This window comes from Oreochromis aureus, linkage group 6 (assembly GCF_013358895.1).
Source record: "Oreochromis aureus strain Israel breed Guangdong linkage group 6, ZZ_aureus, whole genome shotgun sequence".
Classification (NCBI taxonomy): domain Eukaryota; kingdom Metazoa; phylum Chordata; class Actinopteri; order Cichliformes; family Cichlidae; genus Oreochromis; species Oreochromis aureus.
In genome coordinates, this window is record NC_052947.1 from 12348464 (window position 1) to 12364829 (window position 16366).

At 39.2% G+C, this 16366-nt stretch overlaps 1 protein-coding gene across 1 annotated transcript in view; it reads right to left on the bottom strand.

The window, feature by feature from the left end:
- Positions 1 to 751: 751 nt before the first annotated feature.
- Positions 752 to 16366, bottom strand: part of mad1l1 (mitotic arrest deficient 1 like 1) — a 69527-nt gene continuing 53912 nt past the window's right edge. The window contains exon 18 of the mRNA XM_031743878.2: positions 752 to 1316. Coding sequence (XP_031599738.1) covers positions 1167 to 1316 — 150 coding nt within the window. The 3' untranslated portion in view covers positions 752 to 1166. The remainder of the gene's footprint in view (positions 1317 to 16366) is intronic.

Sequence of the window (16366 nt, forward strand, 5' to 3'; positions counted from 1 at the left end):
GTTTCTCGGTTTTATTGGACGACTCCCTCGTTTCCCTTCCTCTTTATTTCTGCCATTTTCACTTTATTGTTACCAAGAAATTCCACTCGTGTTGTGTTCACACTCGCACAAAGATGCAATCGTTAACTGAAGCCATAAAGGGGATAAATCGCAGTTCATCAAACTCAAACTCATGGACAATGACTGCGTTACAGGCACTGCAAACATTAAAGCTTCCCTGCACATGGCACACCACACACTGTAATTCTTCTGTAAAGCTGGTGCACAGGAAAAAAGTAAGAGAGAGCAAATACATAATTTCTCAATTGAAATTCAGATAGAGTCCTAAACTAATATTATACTGTATGACACTGTTCCTTTCATTCGCGCCTGCTCCGTTTCTCCTGGGTGACAGGCTGATAGGTGACACAAATTTTTAAATTACCCTTATCCATGATTTTTCCATCTATTACATCTAAAATGACTGCACACGGTTACTCCTTCAGTGTTTCAGTGTCAGTCAAGCTTAGTGATCCTGCTGACAGTGGAAACGCACAAATACTCCCCGTGTGATTACCCTGCACCGCCTCCTGAATTCCAACCTTTAAAAATCTGGTGAGGGGAAAAACAAATCTGAATTACAAACTGAACTAAGCCGGATTCAGCAATTGCTTTGACACCGGCTCAGATTGGCTCGGACAGGCTGGAACTACAACTGCTTCTTTTCTCTTTTGTATAAGGCCCCGAGAGAGAGGAACAAACTTAGAGGAAGTGTGTTTCCAACATTCAGTATTTATTTATTTATTTTTTTTTAAAGAAGGCTCCAAATACAAATATAAGTGATTTTTATGGATCATTTTCATGATGACTAGAAAAAAAATGGTTTCCTCGAGACTTTATTGATGAAATATTCATTGTACAAATAGGCGCACCAAGCTGCTTTTCAATGAAAGATGGAGACATTCTATCAAAGCAGGTGCTCATCCGCCACAAAAACAGCACTCGCTGATCTATTCATACAACAGAGCTGCTGAAACATATCGGGACAATCGAAACAATTTATGAATATTGTATGAGGCGGGGGAAAAGTGAAGTATATAGAAGGCGATAGGGGGGAAAAAAGTCAAAATAAAAGTTAAGCTCATTTTGAATTTTTACACGAGTGTGTGAGATGGTGTGCAGTTCTGTCAGACTGTGGTCTGTCGGCTGAAGAGGTCGAGGGTCACGGCGGAGAGGAACGCTGGGATGCTCTTCTGGTGATGCAGATGAAGAGCCACCATCTCTCCCAGAGTTTTGGAGAACTCTGTTTCCATAAGCTGCATGCTTCCGTTGGAGCCCTGAACCAAAACAGAACACACAATAACAAGCAATCAGACCCACTGCATTTGTTACCACACACAAAAAAAAACTTTCAAAGTGAAGCAAGCTCACTTAAAAGTTGTTATTCTCTACAAGGAATTAGTGTGTGAGTGTGTGTGCATTCACAGCAGGGTGAAGGTGTCTAAATCTGTGTGGATTAATTAAAAGGAATGAGGAGCAGCTCGGGGCGATGAAGTGAAGGAGAAAGGGATGAGTGAAACAAGGGATAAAGTAATTAAAGCATCGCAGGGAGGGGGAAAGCAGTGAGCAGCAGAGTCCCATGACATACAGAGAAGATATTGAGACATCTTAGAAATGCCCCGTGTCAATGTGTGTCAGACACACAAATCTCTGATTTGACAAGTGTCACGAGAAGGCTCATAAAACGAAGGGCAAAGGGAAAATACTGAGGAGTGGCATTTAATCAGAAACATAAGTCCAGAAGTCGAGAAAAGAATAAATCAAAGAGTATTAACAGACAAAGATTTAATCCCGCGCTAAATCATTTCCAACAGGAGCACTTTTATTGAAGGAGCAACTCTGTAAATGTCCTCTCACTGTGTGAGACCTGGAGTTAAAAAAACATTAGGAAAAAAACAGATAATTAATGATTTGACAAACGGATCCTGTTTGAGCATCACTATTTCTAAGACTGAACAAAACAGCTGGAAATTGCAAGGTAGTGCATCACTGTGTTGTAAAAAGTATTATTTGATAAGCTAATTAGTGCGCTTCCTCTCACACAACAACCTGAAGTGAACTGTTCATTTCTGTGAAGAGTCACAAATCTCTAATGGCTGACAGGAGTGGATACCTGAACTAATGGCATTTGCTAGCTGACTGCACAATGTCTAAGTGAGGCTAAACGCAGTATGGAGCGTGCTCAGGAAACGCAGATACACTGACCTGCTGTTTCAATGTCACTCTTTGGAAATATGAATGAAAAGTTTATAGTCAGAGCCGCAAAGTCTGTTAGAAATGTTCTGCTTCAAAAGAAAAGCTAAACTAAATCATGTCATAGGTGTGTTTCTGTTTTTTCAAAGACACTTGCAACATATATGTACTAAGTCCAATTCTAATGTAAGAGTAATTTTACTCCCACCATGTCATTAGGATTGGGTGGTGGTGGGGGTGGCATATTTGTTATTTTGTTTAATTTTTTTGGTGATTGAGTCTCTGTACAGCACCAGAGTGGATATTAAATCAAACGATCACAAAGTGCAGATTGCATTAATTGTTTAGAAATTACAGCCAATTTGTTTGTGTGTGTGTGTGTGTGTGTGTGTGTGTGTGTGTGTGTTTGGGCCATTGGCAGGTCATTTGAAACTAAGATGAGTATTGCTATCATTCATTGGACGAGAAGGAGGGGTAGGATGCTTATACTCCTTTCTAATTCTTTTCAACCATATAATCAGAGTTTCTTACATGCAGATGATTTATTTTTGGGATATTTTGTTTTTCCTAAATGTCTGTGTACCAGTTGTAATTTATTCTTTGAAATATTTGAATTAACCTTATCTATAACCATCTCGTGCTAAATGCCTGCAGAGCCTGTGCTGTTACTGAGTGATGGCATTTTTCTGGTACATCTGCACTAATCTGCCATTTGAAGTGAAACTGAGCTAATGCTACTAAATAACAATTTTACTTCCACTTTTACTAAAATACAGGAAGGAGAAAGATGCTTCAGGAATGATTAGGACTCTACTTGAACTGACTTAACAGGATGTAGACGGGAATGAAAGAAAAGGAAAGGTGACATGAAACAAGAGCCTCCTGTCAGATGTTGTGCTAATATAAGCACATCATGGCAGCCAGACCAGTGGGACATCTTTGCTGTGGGACTTTTCAAGATGTCCTGTCTTTGTGTTATACAAACATATATCAAACATAAAACATTTGTTTTGTTAAGATGACAAATTGTTTCATCTTAGTTATGTGTATGAATATATATAGCTAAGATTTCATTGATACCTATGCCATTACTGATTCTCTTTGTAGTGTTGAATTTTTACCGTCTTATTAATTAACTATCTTAAAAAAAGCATGCTTCCAGAGATTTACAGCATCAATACAACTGTTTTTATTTTTTTATTTTCGAGTCTCAGTGTAGACACCGAGGACAGTTTAGACTTAGCACACCTGACCCACATGCAAAACTCCACAGTCATGAGTCTGACTCAATGCTTTGCAATGCACAACTGTCAGGAAGTCACTGCAAGGAAGGAAATGTTAAGCTTAAAGGAATCTCGAGTTTATAATTGGGAACCAGTTCTCAAATGGAAGCAGTTCTCACTTTCTAGTCACAGTTAGTTACAGACGATGGAACAACTTTGCCTAAATATTCATCCCAGCAGGGTTGAATCACAGGACACCCCATGATATTTTTTGGTTTTTGTGAATGTGGAACAAATGCCAGCAATAACTAGAAATAATATTGCTAATATTGCTAATAGTGTAAAATTAGACTGGTCAGCATTTATTGAAGATGACTTCTTAGCTTATTATAGTAATACTGATAAACATCTGAACAACATTTTTTTGCCCAAAGAAGATATTTTTTCTATGTCAACTGTAAGAATGTTGTGCATAAACATAAACTCTACTCCATGTATGACGATATAGTGCCTGCTCTGTATGAAAGTGGTACACTGCTTAATAAACAATATAAGCATAAGAAACCTAACATCAGACCCGGCTGGAAAGAACATGTTGCCATGTACCACGATGAAGCTCGTGTAGCTTATCAATGTTGGGCCATGGCTGGAAGACCATAAGCAATAATTATAAACCATCTCTACCATTAACTGTTGAAGGTGTTTCTGGGGCAGATAACATTGCAGCACTATGGAGACAGCATTACAGTGCATATTTTAACTGTATAAAAAGTGAACCATATGAGGATGATTCTGACATGAGTGATGAAACAATAGTTGTAAGGACACATGAAGTATATAAAGCAGTTCATAGGTTATCTTATAGTAAAGCTTGTGGTTTGGATCACATCACTGCAGAACATTTAAAACATGCTAGTTTAAAGCTAGCTCCTCTTCTAGCGCTCTGCTTTACTGGGGTTATGATTCATGGCATACTACCAGACTCAGTGCTGTGTATTTCACTTGTACCAGTTATGAAGGATAAAGCTGCAAAAGTGAGCTGTCTGGATAATTATAGGCCAATTGAACTAGCCAGTATTTCATCTAAGGTGCAAGAAAGAATCTTGTTTGACAGAGTTAGTGTGGTCATCTCTTCCCTGGATAATCAGTTTGGCTTCAAACGAAAGCACGGCATTGACATATGCATATATGCACTCAGGGAAATAGTCCATTTGTATAGGGCCAAAAATTAATCTGTCCTCATGTATTTCATTGATGCCTCTAAAGCTTTTGATCGAGTGAACCACAGAAAACTTTTTGATAAATTGAAGCGATGCAGAGTTCCTGGATACACTGTGAGGATTCTCTCTTACTGGTACGCTCATCAGAAGATGCAGGTTAAATGGGGAAGCAGCATTTTGCACCCTTTGGTGTCAGCAATGGTGTCAGACACGGTGGGATTTTGTCTCCAATTTTATTTATTTATATGTTGATGATTTGTCCATACAGCTGAGAGTCTGTAACACTGGGTGCATATTAGGTAAAACATTGATAAATCATCTTATGTATGTAGTTGACCTGGTTGTTTTTAGTCCAAGCAGTGCTGGATTACAGGAGCTTCCTAATGTTGTGTAATACAATATAAAGTACAATGCTGTTAAAAGTGCAATCTTGATATGTAGAACCAAGCAGGATAAACAGCTAAATTTTAAACTTTGTTTAAACTTTCCCAAAATACTCTTGAGGTGAAATACCTTGGGCACGTTATTACTGATCAAATAAACAATGATGACGACATATACAGACAATGATATAAGCTCTATGTGCAGGCAAATACTATTGCATGCAAATTCAGCTTTTGTTCACTTCCAGTTACAGTGGCTTTGTTTAAAGTGTATCGCACAGTGCTATATACTGCACCCTCGTGGTCATCTTACAAATAATGTAGCACGTGGAAGCTGCATTTTGCACATAATGATGCAATGAGAATCCTTCATAGGATACCTATGCCCAGTCAGATGTTTGTAGCTGTGGGTGTTTAAACTTTTAAAGCACTTTTAAGAAAATACTCACTGATCCAACAGTGAGTGTTCCCGTTACTCATCCAGTCTGAGGAAGCACTGGCTGAAGTGTTTGTGTATTCATTGATTTCTTCTAAGTAATTGTGTATTTTATGTATATTATGGTTTTATATTTTTACAAATATGTAATATTTTTTATTGAGGTTTATATGTTGTGTTTTCTTTTTTGTTCATTGAATACAATATGGCCATGCAAAGATATTTTGATACTACGCTGCGTTGATCCTCTCTTCGCACTCTTAAATAGTGATGCCAGCAGGATATACTACTTTACAAGTAGTGAAAAAGTTTAACTCTGAAAACCAGCTTAGCTGATCCTGATCATAGTTGTGTGTAATTAGGACACCTGAAAGAAATGTGGCTTTGGTCACTTCTTCAAAAAAATCTTCACATGTAGTCTTGATTTCCCTGTAAAATAATCAAAGGCTTTCCTAATCACACCATCTTTTCTCTGACTACTTCCCATCACTTCATCTAACTGCCTGACAATCCCTGGTGAGATTTTTTTTTCCCCTCTGCGCTGCCGTCTCAAAGCTACACCATATCCTCAAGCTGCGAAATCACAGGCACGCACATACAAACACGTGTGCATGCACACAGTTTTAAAAAAACGTTGTGGCTTGGAGAACATGGAACGCATAGGTCAAAGAGAAAACACTGGGACTAGTTTGTCTTCGGCAGTCTGTGTGTGAGAGACACGTAAGAGTGGGCGTGTGAAAGACGGGGTGGACAAGCTGATGGAGGCCTCTGGGGGCCGAGGACTGCGAGGACTCTCACAGTCGTCTAGAAAGGGAAACTGAGATACCAGCCTCAACGTGAGGCGAAACAGTACAGCACTGAACAAAACAATTGTGTTTTAAGTGGCCAATTGTGGAATCAGACACACACACACACCTGAACAAAGGTTACAGAGATTTACAAAGATTACTAAAGGTTATAGATAAAAAAAAACTGGAGCAGCAGTGCTCTGGGACTGAGACAGAGCAACATGGAGACACAATAAGACAGCATAATGAATAAGGCGGTCAAGAGCCAGACTCCAGTAATGTTTGCACATAAACTGCCTTGCTTCAGCACCGCTCCGATTATGTAATTTATAACTTTACAGTCTGAAAACTTTCAACTCTACAGTTCATTTTTGAGGCTATACTAAGCTCACCATTTTCGATTTCAGTTCGGCCATTTGCAGACTTTAAAGTCCGCACTCATGCTACAAGCTCTGTGAGGCTGCACAGTGGTGGTGCCTGGAGCCGACTGCTGACATCACCCTGCTAACATGCTCACACTGACAATGTCATGACACTACCTCTGTAACACTAACATTTGCTAATTAGGGCTAAACACACAGGACAGCTCAGGCTGATGCGAGGGTCATTAGTTAAGCAAATATTTGACCATAAACTAAATTACCGGACGACCCGCACTTACGTCCAGATGATTGAGCCAGCAGACGTGTAACTATTTCAGCAAGGTCATCAGGGGTTGTCTTTTAGTACCCCAAATTTCTGTCCATATATTCGTTAAAGTCTAGATAACAGCAAAGGACTCAGTGGCTGACAGATATGGCAGCATCACATCACTAGCTACATTTTGACCAGGAATAGTAGGGCTCGCCGAAGATATTCACATCAATCCTCTGGGCATGTTGGACACTGGAAAGTTCTGATCGATCTACACAGATTTTGCTCTGCAATAGTGGTGGTTTTAGTCTTCAAGTTGGTAACTTTCAATTAGTTTTTTTTAAATAGTCCTGTGTATTTTCTTGTGTTACCTAACAAGATGTACATTTTCTCTGTACTCAGTTATTACCTTTTCACACTGATGTTGACCATCAACTTTCCAGGTATGTTTCACTCCACCTCTCAAGTGCCCATACTTCTAACAGTAAATGGAGCTGTCATAACCTTGTTGCGTTTATGTTTCTAGTAGAAAGAAAAATATCGCCTGAAGTAAAAAGACTGAATGCTGCCATTTGTCAGGTTTACAGTCCCTCCAGTGGTTCGTATCAGGATCCTTGACATGACATGAACTCTTGTTTTCAGGGGAAACTAATCTTAACACACTAATAGACATCGTTTAATTGATATGATTGTGAATCAGATCAAGGGTTTATTCATGATGTTTGTTATGATGGTGTCATTTTCTTTTTGTATTTACTCTCCAGCTGCTACACTCAGCTAGTTATGCATTAGTGGCCGTCAAGCAAGGGATATTGGAACAAGCTGAAAGAATATTTCTCCTGCCAAAACAGCGAGAGGACTGACCCTCAGCCAATTATTCATAAAAAGAAATGCAGTGACACAAAAATGGCCCATCAAAAACAGCTTTCCCCCCTCAATCACAGCTAAATGTGCTGCGTCTGTGTAACAGTGCTTTATAATGTATTAGCTTTTAAGTTTTTGAGGGAAACTGAAAGTTTAAAAAAAAAGGGAAAAAAAGCTGAAGTGAAAGTGAACTGTGGCTCAAACTCTGCACATAACTCTGATGACGTAAAACTCTGATAAAGGCTGAAAAAGATCAAAGCACTGTTGAACAAACTGTTACTATATGAAGAACTGTTTAAATCAATAAATGAATGAAAGGCGATTTTTGGTTCTTTTAATGTCCAAGAAGGTCACATATGTGCCTGAGTAAATCAATAGGTCTCCAAACTGTACTTGTACTGAGTAGTTGGTAAACTGATATCGGATGCACTCATAAACAATTCTGTTTAAGTACAGATGAAGGGGAGGAGTCATTTTGGCTAAAAGAGACGCATATTTTAAATGAACATGACCCAACGGGCCATAGGCTTAGCGCCACTTGTTACATTTATTTTCACATTTCTCTTTTCATGTGCAGGGGAAATTCAAACCAAGTTAATCAAAGGTCAGGGGAGATTTTTTCCTTTAAATCAGCTTTATTCAAATACTGACCTTATCAATCCCTATTTGCATATTCACGCGTCGCTAAGAAGTGTTTTTAACTATATCTGACCTTTATGAAAACAACAAGGTTCTGTTTACGTTTGAAAACGTGTAGGAAACAACCAAGGTGACATTAACGTGCCGTAAACACAAATATCACAGGTTCCTCCAACAAGGTGACTTCGACCTCACCCAGCATGAAAGCAGGAAGAAATGAAGGAAAACTTCTGTTTGTTTCCTCAAGATCAGGGCTGAGAATCTAAAAAGACAAACTTGTGCACAAAAACTAAGGACAACTCAACAATGGAGAGGAGAAGTGCTATCCCATTCATCTTTTCATTTGTCTATCCAATTAAAGGAAATCGATGCTTCCTGGCTTGAGATGCAGGGTGGGGCTTTATAGTGACCTCATCCAAGCAAGGAGCTGCATACTTCCTGAATGACAATAATGCTCCTTTCTGAATGCAGAATGGGTCAGAGTAACAGGTTTACACCTACGCCATCAGACACATGAAAGACAACAAGGCTAAGACAAAACCCTGGGCCCTCTGTTGTCATGCCAATAAAAAGATACGCAGCACGATAATCAACGCTATTATTTTTCTGACCTTGAAAAGGTTTCTCTCCATAGAGAGTGGGATTCCAACCCCAACTTCACCAAACTTGGGAAAGTGTAAAATGTAAAGAAAACAGAATGCAATAATTTGAAAATCTCAAATTCATATTTAATTTAAATAGACGACATATTTAATTCAAAATGAATTTGGTGTCAGCAAAATGCCTCAAAAATTGGGACGGGGTAACAAAAAGCTGGAAAATTAAGTGGAGGAACATTTTACAGCCAGCTAGGTTAGCAACATGACTGGATATAAAAAGTGCATTCACAAGTTGTTGAACATTTTCACAATAATGTTTCTCAATGTCAAATTGCAAAAAACTTCAAATATCTCCTGATCTAGTAAACATATCATAATGAAAAGGTCCTGATAATTTGGAGAAATTGGTGTACAATCAAGAAGGCTGAAAATCAGTATTGGCTGCTTGTGATCGTGCTTTTTTCTTTTCGTGCCACAACTTTGTGAAACAACCTCCCGCAAGATATTAGGCAGGCCTGCTTTGTGGGGGCTTTCAAAGCCAAGTTAAAGACCCACTTGTTCACCCTATCCTGCGTGTCCCAACTCTATGCCTAGAGTTTTTACTCATTCTTATTGCTGTTCTCTTTAATTTATCTGTTTTTTAAAATATGTTTTTATTCATTTATCCTTTTACCTTCAAATAGCTATTCAGCACTTTTTTGGAAAGTGATTTATATATATTTATATATATATGATTTATATAATAAAGTTATTATCAGAAATGGCTGTCTACTCTTGACCCAAGCTTCAAAAGCTGCACAATCGTAAACATGGCTCTGTCCCAACATTTTTGAGAACCATCAAATTCAAAATGTCCTTATTTTCTCTTAAAATTTTACACATTTCCATATTTTCTATTTCCTATTGTGAATAAAATATGGATTTATGGGATTTGGGGATTCTGGTTTTATTTATATTTGACATTGTGTTATAATTTTTTGCACCATTGTTCATGATGCCGACTATCTGGTGAGCAAGAAAATACAGGAAAATGTCAGCAGTTAGATGTAACAGTTTAATTTAAGGTGATATAAGCAAGTCAGATGGAGCCAATTATATAAAATTGATTTTCTGTGTGGACAAAGCCTAAAAATAACTCATTTGTCTCCAGGTTACAACCACTCGTATTTGTAATGCCCCCTTCACCAATTTAAAGTTTTCTTTTCTGTTGTATTGTGACATGACGTGAGGGTGAATTGGGGTGAAAATGGTTCTTTTAATGATTTTAAAAAGTAATGAGAAAATAAGCTCTCTGTCTTTACAACCAAAAAGAAAACAAAAAGCAAAAAAACTCAATTTATTTTTTTAGTCATATTGGAAACTTTCTGAATGAAGCCCATTAAATGACTTTATTAAAGTATTCACGGGGTAATATTAATGTTGCATGTAATTGTTACCATTTCCAAGTTCTCATTTAGTGCAGATATCACCAATATCATTAAGTGGCTTATTGTGTTACAAAAATAAAAAACATGGCAACTCCACGTGCTTAAATTCACCTTTAAAAAAGGCAACACTTGGGATTTTGGAATCACCGTTTCACGCCACAACACAGCAAATGTTATTTCTTTAGAAGAAGTGAAGCAGTCTGGCTTCTCATTTCCATTTGATGAGCTGTTTGTGTTATTACAACTGATTGGCACAGCTGTTTGGAAGTTTAGATTGTGGAGGGGAAAGATGATGATTAATCAGTGCTCTTCAGCAAATCATTTTCCACTTCCCTAAATCAGTAATGCCTGAAATACTTACAGAAAATTTCACTGTGCTTGGACAAGGGATGCCTGTTAAACTGCACTGCACGTTAAACACTGAGTCCTGAATCTGGCTGCACATGTGTGGATGTGATAGATGGCTCTATATTGAGGTGGTGACATGCAGTTCACAAATCAGCTGACCTCTGCCTCTACTCTCCACCGCTAATGAGTAGACTTTTCTTCTCTATCCTTCTTTGTCTAGTTCTTTCCTCCCTCTGTTTCACTGCATCTTTTTACACCACGATTAGATCATTCAAATAGAAATCAGTGCATTTGAAAACATTTTCAAATGCACTCTGACACACACACACACACACACACACACACACACACACACACACACACACACACACACACACACACACACAGGGCTGTGTGATATGACCAAAATCTCATATCCCAATATAAGAATTCTATCGTCCCGATAACGATATAAATCACAAATTCTGTGAATCTCGGGCAGCTCGACTTGCGGGAAGTGTTTCCAGCTGCGCGTCATGCAGCTGGAGTCGAGTATTTTAACAGATGCATGAAACTATACATTTATAGACATAAGTTGTAACGGCCGCCGTTTTCTTTGAGTATTTATTACACGGCGTGCTGCGGGGAAAAGCCTGTTCTAACTTTTGAGTCTAAGGTTAAATTTTTAGCACCTGGCGGCTCTTGTTTTGCTTCTCATCCGTAAATAATCTGCCCTTTCATGTGATTCAGTTTATTTTGAAAAGGCTCAACAGGATCTTGAGCTTTATTGTGAAAGGTTTATGTGGAACATAAACAAGTGGACACGCGATGGTTTTACCGTTGTTGTTGCTAAACATACGCGCATAAAACAGGCGCTTGTCCGTTCGTAGTGTGGTTATATTAAATATAAGAGAAAGAGAGAACTTTAGGAAATTAATATAGCCACTACAGTGACCATCAAAACGATGAAAAAATATTGCCGTAAACAGTTTATTTTGCGACACCACGAAACAAACGATAGCGTAAAATGAAACGATAGACGTTTTTATATCGTCATGCGATATATATCGTTATATCGAACAGCCCTACACACACACACACACACACACACACACACACACACACACACACACACACACACACACACACACACACACACACACACACACACACACAGCAACAGCAGCACCAATGAGAAATTCCACAGGATGCCTTCTGTTTTTCACCCTCACCAAATTAATTGAATAATCAGAAACATGCAGATTAATAGCTTGCAATTTAAATGCAGATTTTGGCATTTTTCTAGAGTCGGGAAGAGGCTGAAAAGGAGAGGGAAAGAAACATTGTGTGGAGTTCCCACCAAAACTGAATCAGCAACAATTCAATACATATTTATATTCTAATCAGCTTTTTGTTTACACATTTTAAAAAACGCTACTAATGTGACTGAGCGCTGAACAACTAATGGCAACATCTGACGAAATGATTTAGTGAGTGCTATGATAAAGACCTCAGCTTAATAAATGTGATTAACCTGATTCTCAGTAGCACAAATACATAAAACATGGAGTCAGTTACAGCTGACACCTAAGATGAACATTCATAAGGACAGGCGTGTTTGTTTGTTTGTTTGCATTTATCATTTTAGATTTCTCTCATCGTTGCCTTTGCTCGAGTCAATCTGTAATCAGAGATACAAAACACCGCTCTGCCTTGGTCACCTGCTTTAATGTGTGATTAGCTGGCCACTAATCACCAACTTAGAGTTCTGACTTAAATATATAAACAGAAAGAAAGTATGGACTGGCCAGTTGTTTTTACCATTAAAATACCAAGCAATGAATGCCAAGTGAGGAAGAGCAAGGGTATTTATATGCAGTGACAATGAGCTAATCCCAATGCAAAACATTATATGCAGCAAGCATTCCCGATAAGACGCAAAGAAAACAAACTGGGTAAACAAGATTTTGCTGTTGGAATTCTGAGTAGTTCTGCAATTGGTGCATTTCTCTACATTATAATATATGAACTGGCAGTGATGCTGGGTTTGTCACCTGGATACATTTACGGCTGGGTGGACACTGTACTAATGCAGCTTGTTGGAATCGTTAAAGCGTCTCTCTTTGCCTCACATGCACACACGGTTAATACTGCCCAGACGTTATCTGGCCATTTACTTGTGAATTTTATGTAACACATGTAACACTGTATTTGTGTATACAGACATTGTATCAACTCCAAAATGTTTGCTTCAGTCCAGGTTCAGTAACACCGTCTCGATATAAAATCAGTTAAGAGTAGAGTGATGTATATGTTGTGTATAAAATGTAGTAATTTATTTTGAAAATAAAATTTGACAGTGCAATTTTTAAAATTGTGAAAGAACAATAAAAACAGATTACATTATTAGAAATGTCTTAATATGAATGCTAGTGCTGGGCGATATGGAAAAAATGTTTATCACGATATGAATTATTTTATATCACGATAACGATATATATCACGATATACCACCTGACCTGTGCTCATCTGGAAAGTACGCAGTCTGTAAACAGCAAGTGCCGAGGGTGCAGTCTTTGTTTTGACTTACCATAAAGTATGTCGCAAATCCGGGTGCACGTACAGCAGCACTATGTACAGCAACACCAACATAGGCTTATAAGGCCCTTTCGCGAAAATGACGCCACTTCCGGTTTCGGGCAGGTAATGGCGGACATGTGATAGTTCGCGCTGACGTATATGCTAACGTAGGACGTGTTATGAACATCGGCAAAGCGTGTTTCTGGAATATTATGTTTTTGTTGCTGCAAGTGCTTCTTATGCAATTTTTGCAAAGCTATATGTGGAAGGAAACCGTGACCTAGGGCAAGCTAATGGAATAAGATGTAAGTACAACTCCTCCAGTTTCACATGCAAAAAAAAAATATTGCGCTACCTTAGGTGGTTCCAGTTTTACAGGGATTTAAAAATAGTTAGGCAAAACGGAGCGTGCCTGCTCCGACCGGTTGTAAAGGGTTAATGATATATTTTATGTAATAATTTATAAAATTTGGGTTAGAAACAATAGAAGACAAATGGCACGATAGACACTTTTCTATCGTTCACACGATATATATCGTCATATCACCCAGCACTAATGAATGCATTATTGGGAACACTCATCTATTTGACTTTTTAATCATTTTTTAAATTCAGGCTTGCAGAGTGGGCGGAGACTATCCTAGCACTCATTATAAGCAAACAGTGGGGCACACCCTGGACAGGTCACCAGTTTGACTGGCCAATTCAGAATCACCAGTTAATCTAACATACATGTCTTTGGAATGTGTGAGGAAGCTGGAGTACCAGGAACGTGCAAACCCCACACAGAAAGACTCGAGCCAGCAGGTTTAAACCATGAACTTTCTTGAATGGCGCTCACCACTGCACCAGTTTGCTGACCATATTCAGACAAAATCTATTTATAGTATACTATGTGACAGCCAGTGGGCTGGCCTTGTGTTTTGCTTTTGCTTTTACCTGTTTTTGCAGGTAGGTGGAGCTGACCCAATTACAGATGCAGCACACCTGAGTAGGCCAGTCCCAGTGCATATAAAAGACACTTTGACTGAACCAGCTGGGTCTCTCTTGCTCTGACTGGCTCTGTCTCTGGCTCCCGTCTTGTTCGTTTGGAAGTTTCAGTTATGGCTGTTATGTCCTTTACATTGTGTTTAAGTTACTTTACCTTATTTTCATTAAATATGTTTTACAGCCTTTAGAAGCCTGTGTGTGGTCTCCCATTTGTTTGTCACTTCCTATGAGCCGGGTTGTGACAAATGGGGACTCGTCCGGGATATTACCCTGGTTTGGTAAGCTTTCTGACGTTTGATTGAGAGCTGGTCTGTTTGCAGCTGATTGCAGCTAGTGCTGTTTGATTTCATCTATTTGGCTGGCTTTGTCTGGTTGTGTCTTGGCTAGGCCTTGCTTTGTAGGCAGTTGTTGAGTTAATTGCTGATGCGTTTGGTTATTTGTGGTGGTTTGATGTTCTGGGTTTGCTGTGTGTTTTGTTTGGGAGGCCGTTTTGTTAGGGGGATTGAGTGGAGGCAGTCATGTTAACACTGATGTTTTCCTATAGGCTTAGGTTTGGTGGAGCTAGTGCTGATGTGCTGTCTTGAGTCAACTTTGGAGCATATGAGCTGTATTGATTGTTGAATGTGCATAAGTTAAAACCAGTGCTTTCCCTGTTAGGTTGAAGGAGTGTTTCTCTCTTGAGACTCATTCATTGACATTTCTGTTGCGGTGAACACGGTTAGAGCAGTCGTCTCGGGAGCACGTCCCCAGAATTGAGGGGGTCGCTGTTTGTGCAGTTGCCCTTCTCTTTCTGGTGGTTTTAGTGCGTAAGTACCCACCGTAGTAACTGCATGAAGACTAGGCTTCAGTTACGTAGATTTTGGTTAGGCAGTTAGTGGGGAAGTGCTGATTTCACTTGCATTTCAAGATCAATACTTTGCTGTTATGGCTACAGTTGATGCTTTTGTTCAGTCTCCATCGGAGGAACTCTTAAACAGTTGTACTAAAGAACAACTGTTGAAACTTGTTGAACATTATGATGTAGGCGTTGGGGATAAGCGGTTGAAAGATGAGATTAAAGGAGTATTGAAGGCTGCATTAGTAAAGACAGGCGTGTTGCCACGTAAAATGCAGGCTTTAGTGGCAGAGGTTGATCAGTCTGTGGTCTCAACTGCCGTTGCTTTGTCTTTTGAGCAGCAAAGGAGTTGTTACTCTTACAAATGGAAAGAGACAAGCTGAGCATTGAGAAAGAACGTGTGAGGCATTCTTTAGAAAAGGAAAAGATGGAGCTAGAGCAGTATCGGCTAGACCTAATCAAGGCGGGCAAGTTATCAGGTGGTGTTGAGGCTAAAGAGTCTTCTCCACAAGGAATTGAAACTTTTGATGTTGTGCGTAATTTGCGCTTGGTGCCAACATTTGATGAAAAAGAGCCAGATGCCTTTTTCTCCCTTTTGAACGCATTGCCGCTTTGAGAGGATGGCCAGAAGCTGACTGTGTGATTATGTTACAGTCTGTTTTGACTGGGAAGGCTCAGGAAGCTTATTCAGCACTTAGTGCAGCTGATTGTCAGAGTTTTGCTACTGTTAAAGATGCAGTTCTGAAAGCGTATGAGTTGGTACCAGAAGCTTACCGTCAACGTTTCAGATCATGGAAAAAGTCTGATAAGCAGTCGCATTTAGAGTTTGCGAGGGATTTGACTAAACACTTCAACAGATGGTGTTCTGCACTGGGAGTGTCTACTTTCCAGGATTTATGTGAATTAATGGTATTAGAGCAGTTTAAAGAGCGTGTTCCTCCTGAGGTGGCAACTTACATTGCCGAGCGGGAAGTGAAAACAGTTTCTGACGCTGCTAAATTGGCGGATGAATATGTCTTGGCACATAAGGGGCAGTTTGGTAGAAACACTTTTTCAGTTGGTGCTCCTGCTAGAGTTTTGGGTCAAACTAAGTTTATGTCATCAGATCCTGCAAAAGGCTATGGTGGTGTGAAGCCCAGTAAGCTTGGTCAAGCTTGCAACTACTGCCATGGTGATGGACACTGGAAAGC